General features: G+C 44.1%; 2 protein-coding genes across 2 annotated transcripts; one reads left to right on the top strand and one right to left on the bottom strand.

Annotated features, from left to right (window-relative positions):
- Nucleotides 1-74: 74 nt before the first annotated feature.
- On the bottom strand, nucleotides 75-1,336 carry FAM32A (family with sequence similarity 32 member A). The gene is made up of 4 exons (XM_063358125.1): nucleotides 1,193-1,336; nucleotides 963-1,101; nucleotides 768-821; nucleotides 75-611 (listed from the first exon to the last, which is right to left on the bottom strand). The coding sequence occupies exons 1-4, from the start codon at nucleotides 1,267-1,269 to the stop codon at nucleotides 543-545; spliced, it is 339 nt and encodes a 112-aa protein (XP_063214195.1). The 5' UTR covers nucleotides 1,270-1,336; the 3' UTR covers nucleotides 75-542.
- Nucleotides 1,337-2,465: 1,129 nt separating this feature from the next.
- CIB3 (calcium and integrin binding family member 3) lies at nucleotides 2,466-8,731 on the top strand. The gene is made up of 6 exons (XM_063358124.1): nucleotides 2,466-2,510; nucleotides 3,054-3,088; nucleotides 4,758-4,869; nucleotides 5,938-6,085; nucleotides 6,996-7,191; nucleotides 7,683-8,731. Exons 1-6 carry the CDS (start codon nucleotides 2,481-2,483, stop codon nucleotides 7,702-7,704), a joined length of 543 nt encoding a protein of 180 aa, XP_063214194.1. The 5' UTR covers nucleotides 2,466-2,480; the 3' UTR covers nucleotides 7,705-8,731.
- Nucleotides 8,732-9,860: the final 1,129 nt, after the last annotated feature.

The raw sequence follows: 9,860 nt of genomic DNA, 5'->3' as shown, positions 1-9,860 counted from the left end.
CCAGGCAGCTCAAAAACTGTTCCATCAGTGCACTGCCCCTGGTTTTATAGGTTAAGTCAGCACCAAAAAAAGGATGAAAGCAGCATTTTAATAAGTTACATCAAAGTTACAAGTTACAGCAGACCCCCCACCTCTGAAAGAACTCTAGATAGAAGGAAATTACACAATTCCCATAACTTACAAGAGAAGCTTACGCTATGTGAGACTGTCAGACCCTTCACCTCCAAAAAGAACTGTTAGTATTAAACAAAGGCATGTTTTCCAGCTGCCTCACAGCAATCGATCTTGGCCTTAATCTCACTTTAAGCAGTAAAAAAAAAAGCCCTCTGCACCTACATAAATCAGAGCTCATCCGCCAGGAAGAGACTTTGTTGAATATTTGCTTTTAAAAAACAAAACAATGAAATAAGACAGTACAAAGTCATAAACGTTCAGAAGATATATTACACTCTCAGTACGGAGCAGATGCAGGTTTACATGGCAACCCTGCTCAAACCAAACAAAACACAACTCCTGATCCCCAGCCTCGGAAAGCAGTCCCTTCACTTAGTCCAGCTGACTTTCGGAATGTCGTAATGCTCAGTCAGAGTATCCAGGTGCCTGTTGAAGTCCTAGGGGAGAGAAGGAGAAAGAAAACGTTTAATGCTGGGTGCTGACATCGCCGCCGTAGAACCACAGGACCCCCTGCCGCCCCGCTCCTCTTTGGCAGAGGGGAAACGGCTCCTCCGGCCCAACAAGCCTGAGCAAATGGGGATGATTTAGCTTACCTCCACCCTCTGCTTGTGGGTTTTGGAGGCTTTCTTCAGGATCCGCTCCATTTGCTGGGGGAAGACACAGGAGAGGCCGGTTACTTCGGCACTCGTCGCCCCTCAGCGGCCGCATCTGAGGCGTCCATTGGGGTTTTCGAAGCCCCCCCACCCCGAGCCCTCGGAAGGGGCCTGGCCCAGGCAGGGCAGCCCTACCCGCTTCTCCTGCATCTTCTCGTAGGCCACCTGCGCCGGCGTCCGCTTGTCCAGGCCGCGCTTCTTCTCCTCCTCCTGCTTCTTGCTGCTGACGATCTGCTCCAGCATCTGGGCCTTGTCCTTCGCCTTTTTCTTCTTCCTGCGGGCAGAGGGCGGTCAGCGCCCGGTCCCGGCGGCCCTGCCCGGTGCGCGTGTGTCCCCTCCCCGGTTCCCCGCCGCCCCCTCCTCACCGCTTGCCGGCGCCCAGGGCCCCGCCGCTGCCCTTCAGCCGCAGCGGCCCGCGCTGCACCGCCTCGTAGTCCGCCATCGCGCCGCCGCCGCCCCGCCGCGCCCCCCAGCGGCCGCTCCGCGCCCCCCGTGAGGGGAACGTCCAGAGACCCGCTCCGCGCCGGGCAAAAAGTCCAGCCCCCCCGCTCTCCCCACGCGCCTTGTTCCGCGCCGAAAAGAACAATTCTGAATAATTTTTGATTATTTGAAGGCGCGCTGATGAGTGAGGCGGGCGTTTCTTCCCTGAGGGGAATAGATTTTCCACCGGACAGAGGGGCCCACCCAGCCAGACGGTAGGAATGGCCAAGAAATGAAGATGGTCGAGGGACTGGAGCACCTCTCGTGAGGAAAGGCTGAGAGCCCCGGGGCTGTTCAGCTGGAGGGGAGCAGGCTGAGTGGGATCTCATCAATAGCTAAAGGGCGGGGGGCAAGAGGATGGGGCCAGGCACTTCTCAGTGGCGCCCGGCGACAGGACAAGGGGCAACGGGCACAAACTGGGACATGGGAAGTTCCATCTCAACATGAGGAAAAACTTCCTTCCTTTGAGGGCGGCAGAGCCCTGGCGCAGGCTGCCCAGAGAGGTGGGGGAGTCTCCGTCTCTGGAGACATTCCAACCCCCCTGGACGCGTTCCTGTGCCACCTGCTGTGGGTGACCCTGCTCTGGCAGGGGCTGGAGGAGACGATCTCCAGAGGGCCCTTCCCACCCCGACGTTCGGTGATCCTGTTTTACAGCCTGCCCTGATCAATAAGGCAGCCTGCCACGTGCTCTGGTTGTGCAGTCAGTTCCTCCTCCTCCCCTTGATGGCCATATTTCATACAGCCTGCAACATCACATTTCTGTTTACATGTATGAGCTATATACTCACATGTATTTTCAGTGTTATATGTATCACTATATGTACCATATCACGCTAATAATCATTAACTAGTGGCAATCTGTGTTAGCTGATAATGCAGAATAAAGGGGGTGAGTGAACTTTATAGATACTACCTCCAGTACAAACTACCATTAGCATTAGTGTAAATGTCTATTATAGGGAAAAGTGAAGAGGAAAGGACGAGGGGTTACCATCACTGTTACTAATTTCTAGCATTTGGTGTTACTTCTTAAAGAAGAAAGACACGACTAACACTTTTTAGTTAATTTACCATACGTACCTGAAGGAATGAAGAAGTACGGCCCGTGAAGTCTACCTGCTCCCTCAAAGACACAAACAAGCAGCAATTAGTTGTTTGGCTAAATACTGTAACATGAGTCTCTGTTGTGCTCACAGGAGACAGGTGAGTGATGCTGGAGAAGAGCCTTAAGTAGCCAGACTAAAGATTTGATGAAATGCTCCTATTATGATACTTCGCAGCCTGTGGAACAGGGAAGCTGGTTACTTGATCCTCTGCTATACCTGAACCTCATTGTTGCAGCTTTTAATAACTAAATATCCAGGCCTCCTATAAAGGTGCCTTTGAGGAAAGAAAGATAGGACAAGAATCAGCTTTCAGAGCTAGAAATGGGCAACAAGCAAACCATTTTCACTCCAGAGCAACTGGATGCATACCAGGTATAAAACAAACTAAATGGCTGTTTGGACAGAACATTGAATAATGCTGAGGATTTTTTTAAAAACAATCTCTTTTAAAAATTATTAAGTAGAAGTACTAAATTACAGCAAAGATTTTAGTAACGTAGTTTGATTCTTACATCAAGAAGAAGGGTTATAAAATACTCCTAATTATATGCCAAAAAGAAAGAGTGTTAATGTTTAGCCACGTATATTACAATATAACTTCATGCTAAAAATTGTCATTACCTGTTTTTTTATTTCATAGGACTGCACATTCTTTACAAGGAAAGAGATTCTGAGGTGAGTCTTGTTTTTGCATTTTGTGGGTAAAGGACAGAGATTGCTATAAAGACAGGTTACATATAGGGTGAGGTATTTTAAAAATTATTTTGAAATGGATTTACACAAATTTAAAGCAATACCTTTGGGCAATTTGAACATTTTTTGTTACTTTTTTATATACAAATGAAATTTTATATTACGGTACCAGTCTCTCTATCAGAAATAAATGTAATGAGTTATATTTTAGTACATACTTTGCCAGTGACATCCATGTTCCCCTCACCTTTTTTATGACAAATGCTTCAAAGTATACTGTTATTCTTTGGGATACTTTGCATGTTTTATGAAAACCTTTATGGACGTGTCAAATATTATGCATGTTTTGTTCGTGTCTTCATGTAAATAATTATGCTAATACTCTAAGGTGCATTTTCCCCAAAGCCTTCATGCACCTCATCAAACCCTCAATCTCTGGCCAAAGGATCCGATAAAGACAGGTTCAGTGTTCTGTTCATGAGGGGCTGAGAGCCTTCACTGAAAACCTCAACTTGTTCTCCTCTCGTAAAGACGACTTACCCAGATAGTAACGTACATCATATTGAGCTGCGTTTGCCTTTCCTAACCATCGGGCACACTAACAGAAAGGGAAGCGTTCAGTTTCTGCATCTCTCACGATGTCATCGCACATTTTTTGCTAATTTCTCTGAAGGGCAGAGCCCAAGTGACAGTTTTGTATGGAGCGTGTTCCTCTCTAGAACCTTGATATGTGTATGAATTTTATACAGGCTAAAATATGAATGGTTCTTTAATAACAGAAATCTAAATCTGTCTGCCTTTCCATGTAGTAAATAGAGGCCAGAACCATAACTACGTCATGAATAAGACATTTATTATTGATGAGGATCCCGTTTAAAATTCTGTCCTATTGTTTTGTCAATAACAGCTGTGAATGGGATCCTTACTCTAGCATGAGAACTGAAGCAAATAGCACCCTGAAAAAGTGGTGAATACATCCAAATTATTATGCACATTTTCTGTCTCTTGAACCTGAGTTCTGTGGAAAACGAGGAGGGTACTTGGGGTGGATAAAAACCTGGTAGAGTTGGTCCCAGCTCTCTCTCTTCATGCCCATGGCTTTAGGCACTCAGGGTTTTATGCTGACATTTGAACTGAATCTTTCATGCTCCAATTGAAGCCCATTATTTTTGGTGACATTTATTGTGGATGTGGAAAACAGACCCCTTGTGCCTTGTAACAAGATTTGGTATGTTTGGAAACTGATTAGGTGGACCTTCAGGCTGAAGGTCTTGTGCCCTGTTATCATAAACACATAAATCATAACTACACTATGTGCCTGAATACCGTTGGTGGCAACGTAGAAGTAAATCTGAAACTTTGTAAAAATCTGTTTTCAGATACCAGGGTGTCTGGCGGTTTGGCTGCCTGACCTGTGTAAGCATTTTCACCTGTTGTGTTGTAGGCACTAAGGCTCTGTATTTCTCACCAGTTACGCTATGTTGTTCTTTTTAACACTGTCTCTTCTACCCACAACTACAGAGGATACTAAATGTTATTTAGCGACGGATATCATCCGTCTGGTAAAGGATGCAAAGTGTGAAGAATGATACGGAAAAGGCAAACACATTGTTCGCGGCGTTCCCCAAACAAGCCTGTCTTTCTATTTCAGACTGTTCTACAGATACCGAGACCTAGCCCCACAGCTAGTTCCACTCGACTACACAGATAAACCAGACGTGACACTTCCCTATGAACTCATTGGCAGCATGCCAGAGCTGAAGGTACAGAGCAAGGAGCACAGCTAGAATCGAGTGACACATTTCCGTTTAATCTATTCTTTTTTAATAATTCATCCAGTACTAATTGCTGGGAGGCTGAGATACAAATAAAAATTTGGCTATTGAAGTCAAAAGTCTTTCTGGAAGCTTCAAGCAATTTCCTGAAAACACCCTGAAATTGCACAAAGGTTAAAGAAGGCTACAGCCGTGTCTACCTCTGATACAACATTAAACAAGAACTTAATAGCAGAAAGGGGAGTATTTGCCAAAAAGGGATTACAACAGAAATAATCTCGCTCCAAGTGGCTGGAAAGCTGCCCGGCAGAAAAGGACCTGGGGGTGCTGGTGGAGCCAGCTTAACATGAGCCAGCAGTGTGCCCAGGTGGCCCAGAAGGCCAACAGCATTCTGGCTTGTATCAGGAATAGCGTGGCCAGCAGCAGCAGGGAAGTGATGGTGCCTCTGTACTGGGCACTGGTGAGGCCTCACCTCGAGTGCTGTGTTCAGTTCTGGGCCTCTCTGTACAAGAGGGACATTGAGGTGCTGGAGCGTGTCCAGAGGAGAGCGACCAGGCTGGGGAGGGGTCTGGAGACCAGGGCATGTGAGGAGAGGCTGAGGGAGCTGGGCATGTTCAGCTTGGAGAAGAGGAGGCTGAGGGGAGACCTCCTTGCCCTCTACAACTCCCTGAAAGGAGGGTGGAGAGAGGTGGGTGTTGGGCTCTTCTCCCGGATGAATAATGACAGGACCAGAGGAAACGGTCTGAAGCTGCGGCAGGGGAGGTTTAGGTTAGATATTAGGAAGAATGACTTTACTGAAAGAGTGGTCAGGCACTGAACAGCCTGCCCAGGGAGGGGCTTGAGTCACCATCCCTGGAGGTGTTTAAGAAACGTCTAGATGTGGCACTTCAGGGCAGGCTCCAGTGGCAGAGACTGTAGGTTGTTTGGTTGGACTGGATGATCTTAAGGGTCCTTTCCAACCATGAAGATTCTGTGATTCTGTAATTATGTCTTATCTGCACTGAAATAAATGCTAGTAAAGATGACCTTCCTTTGCTCCTGTCTTCTGTTTCCCAGGACAATCCATTCCGCCAGCGGATAGCAGAGGTTTTCTCAGAGGATGGAGACGGCAACATGACTTTAGATGATTTTTTGGACATGTTTTCAGTGCTGAGTGAAATGGCTCCCAGAGACCTGAAAGCTTATTATGCTTTTAAAATTTATGGTGAGTGAGACATGCATAAAAAGTAAACTTTGGGGAAATCCTGCAGCTTCATGTAGGGATGCAAAATATTCATTTTGCTGCCATAATGATTTCTAGTCAGGTATGTTTTTAATACGGCTTTCCTTTTAATTTCATTTGAATGCCAGTTCTTTCTCTTAGAAACTTCTGGTCATCTTTATCCTTTTGTCTCTACCCTTCTCTTACTTATTTAGGATTAGGATTTACTACAAAATTTGCAACCTGGCATTATCTGCAGTTTTCAAGAGCTGATAAACATTTAAGAAATACTTCTGTCTGAGGGGCTGCTTGGAAAAGTGCAGCACAAGGGATTTGGCTGCCCATAAATCTGCGGGTGGTTTTGGTAGGGGGAGGCGGGAGGCAGGGAAGCTCACTTCTAGCATTTTTCTCCAGGGACAAATACAAAGATTTATTTTTACAGTACCATTTCCAGTTACTTTGTTCATGATCAGCTAAAGCCAAACAATATATCAAACAAACCAACTTTTTTTTTTTGTGTGTGATTTAAACTTTACATGATTCAGCAAAGATGTTAAAAAAGTCAACTCTCACCAAAGCTGAACAACCCATTTTGTTCTTGCGCTTAGTTCGGTAGTACTGATTGCTAGAATGATTTAATTATGGCTAGACTATGTTTAGCCATTAAGCTATTTATAATTGTTACCCTTAGGGAAGATAAGAAGAAATAATTCCTGGATTTTTATTTTGTTATTGAATTTTTGTGCAAACAAATATGGATAACTGCAAGACTTCACTTCTGATTTGAAAGTTCTACTTGTACAAATACCTTATGGCCTGGGAATCAAACCCTTCCTATTAATTAGGTCTTGGCAGTCAACCATATAAAATGCTGACTTTCGTCACCTTGAATTCCTTTTGTTTCCTTTGACAGATTTTAACAATGATGATTACATATGCAAATCAGATCTAGAGAAAACTGTTAACAAATTAACCCGAAATGAACTTACCCCAGAAGAAGTTAGCCTGGTATGTGAAAAGGTGATTTACGAAGCTGACGTGGACAATGATGGCAAGCTGTCTTTGGAAGACTTTCAGCATATGATAATACGAGCTCCAGATTTCCTCAGGTAATACTTGCTTTTAACTTCTACCACAAAATTGCTCTTAGTTTTCTTGTCAGAAGTTTCCGAAATGTGTGTTTTGCATCTCCTCAGCCATTACAGATCGTCAGTCTTCCCTGACAGTTTCTAGTAGAGCTGCCCACTGCAAAGGCTGGGAAAACAGATGCTCAAAAAAGCGTGGAGGCTTCTCGACTTGCTTTTTGAACCTCCGATGTACTTCTTACATGACAGATAGTCCTCGTAACTTAAAAAGTTCACATTAGCCCTTAGGCTTCATTGACAAGTATATGAGATTAGCTCACCCGATGTTTAAGTCTTAACGTGATTTCTAATGCCTTACACAAAGCAGCACTCAGATCTTGCATTAACGTACCTATTCTTTGCAACTGCTTTGCAAAATAAAGTTTCCAATTTACTGTACAGTCCTGGGATTAACTGTAGTGAGTCCCTTTGACTAGAGTGATACATAAGTGATCGTTAATTTCTCTTTTTAATAGCACATTTCACATTCGAATCTGAATCTAGTGAAACGTGTAAATGGAAATGCTTCTTGAACCTTCAACGACTGTTACTTCACCTGAGATTACCGTCCACGAGAGAGCAAAATGAGAGGAGCAAAGAGGACAATTTCTGGTAACCGAACCAGTCAGAGAACTCGGTCTCTTGTTCACCTCTTTAAAAGGAACCATTCCTTAAACTCTTCATCACGATTTCCCTGTAGTTTAACAAAGTTTCCCCACCAGCTAGTGCAAATCTGGCCTAGACAGTGAGATGGGAAGTACTTTTTTGAAAGTTCAGACACCACCAGGTAGTAAAGGAACTTGTATCAAATCGTAGCTTCTAAAAAAACGCCTAAGAAAATGCCTTATTCAGTAAACCCCCCCGAAAATAGTTTCAAAAACATGATGGTTAATCAAAATTGCGTAAGCAACTCCTCTGATCAGCTTTAACACTCTTAACAAACGGTTCAGTGAATCAACTTGCTGAAGCGTTCTCCTGGTGTGTCACAGAAGCCCAGTACAAGTTCTGAGAATACAAAGAGCTCTCCATTGCAGAATTTATAACGAAAAGTCAACACACTTTAAAGGACAAAAGAGCCCACCCTGGGTTCCTGTTCCTCTTTTCTAGTTTTAGAAACACCCTATTTTCCACGCAATAATCTACACACACGAATGATGAACAAGATGGACAAACCAAGTTTGTAAAATGCTCTTTTCATAAGAAGTTTATTTATGCAGTGCTCAGGGTCCTGTACAACAGAGTAAAAACATACACACTGTAATAAACAACAGTTTTGTTTTTAATACAAACATGACAGTCAATGAGAAGTGTTTAAGAAAGCAGTTGTAATGTGGGAAGGGGGGCAGCCAAAAGTGGTCCTTCTAAAGAACACAATTTACAGTTATTTTTAAAAATACTGTGATGCATTAAGTTCCCTTCAAAACAAAGTCCTAAGTCCCAACTCACGCTCAACGTAGAGCATGTGATTCCTGCAGAAAGGCCAGGGAGACCAGCCTGCTAAACTCGTGTCACCTACAGAAAGAAAAGCTCCGGTGATCAGCGAAAGAGATGGGTCAAAGACTAAGGCAGCCTGAAACAATCGGACTGCACGTTACCATTAGCGTTCAATTGAACGGACCTTTATTTAATCTATAAACGAAGGTGGAAGTCAGTCATTCCTTCCCAACCCCTACCAACTTCTAGTACAAACGGAGACCGTCCTCTACGCAGCTGTTTGTCCATTTCCTCTCCAGCACAAACACCAGCCATTTCAAGTCAAAGAGAACAAGAAACCGTGGCAGCTTTTGAGCGGGATCATCAGCCAAAGACACCGCCACCACAACAATAAAACCCTGCGCAATTGTCAGCGAGATGATTAGCATCTCACGTGGGAGACCAAATAATTTTCAGCAGCAGTAGAGAGACTTACAACAATCCATAGGATTTATAAATCTGAGGCTGAAAGTCTGATGCTGGCGTAAGGCTCTGATGTCACGGAAGATTAGCTGTGCCTATCAGCAGGGACCGAGACAACGCCAGTGTTAAAATGGCAAAGTGTTCACACAGCAGTTCCACCGCTTATTGACAGACGAGCTACTGACAGGGCTGCACCCGAGAGGGTGAAGACTATGAAATATCGCACCCAGCCTCGAAAATAAGGTCAACCACAGAATTCTATGATACTCATTAAAGTATGGGAATTGGAGAACTTGCTCAAAAATGAGTTTGTTTCTCTACAAACCAAGTGTTAATCGATTACCTGAAATTTTAGTGGCATTTAGACACTGAGAATGGGTAGCGAGCACATTGTTAGTTTTTCATATCTACTTAAGTTCCTCAGTTTTACACATTTTGTGTCCAATTTCAGATTTTCCACTCCTTACTTAAAGCAAGCTTACATATAAACACATCACTGCATGTACGTGCACAGTACTTCTTTTGATCATTGTGTTTTCCATAACATTCATACTTAAAAACCACAGTAATTTAACGATGTGATGGAAACATCAACTACGTATCGTACTTCTCCAAGATCTGATGTCCGTATTTAGCGACGCGCAGCCAAGCACAGATGCAACCGCAGCGTCTGTAGCCTTGTCCTGTCTTACGTCTGCATTTTAGGTTTCATATTGCTCACACGGATTTGATTTCTGTGTAGTCTGTACACCCTCGAA

The sequence above is a fragment of the Chroicocephalus ridibundus genome, chromosome 22 (genome assembly GCF_963924245.1).
Source record: "Chroicocephalus ridibundus chromosome 22, bChrRid1.1, whole genome shotgun sequence".
Classification (NCBI taxonomy): domain Eukaryota; kingdom Metazoa; phylum Chordata; class Aves; order Charadriiformes; family Laridae; genus Chroicocephalus; species Chroicocephalus ridibundus.
This window is presented reverse-complemented; position numbering and strand designations above follow the sequence as displayed.

Coding starts and splice junctions, on each gene's coding strand:
- FAM32A (XM_063358125.1), bottom strand. CDS start 1,269: ATGGCGGACTACGAGGCGGTGCAGCGCGGGCCGCTGCGGCTGAAGGGC. Junction 822..962: donor AGAAGATGCAGGAGAAGCGG/GTAGGGCTGCCC, acceptor GTCTTCCCCCAG/CAAATGGAGCGGATCCTGAA. Junction 612..767: donor CCCACAAGCAGAGGGTGGAG/GTAAGCTAAATC, acceptor TCTCTCCCCTAG/GACTTCAACAGGCACCTGGA.
- CIB3 (XM_063358124.1), top strand. CDS start 2,481: ATGAGTCTCTGTTGTGCTCACAGGAGACAG. Junction 2,511..3,053: donor GTTGTGCTCACAGGAGACAG/GTGAGTGATGCT, acceptor TTTATTTCATAG/GACTGCACATTCTTTACAAG. Junction 3,089..4,757: donor ACAAGGAAAGAGATTCTGAG/GTGAGTCTTGTT, acceptor TTTCTATTTCAG/ACTGTTCTACAGATACCGAG.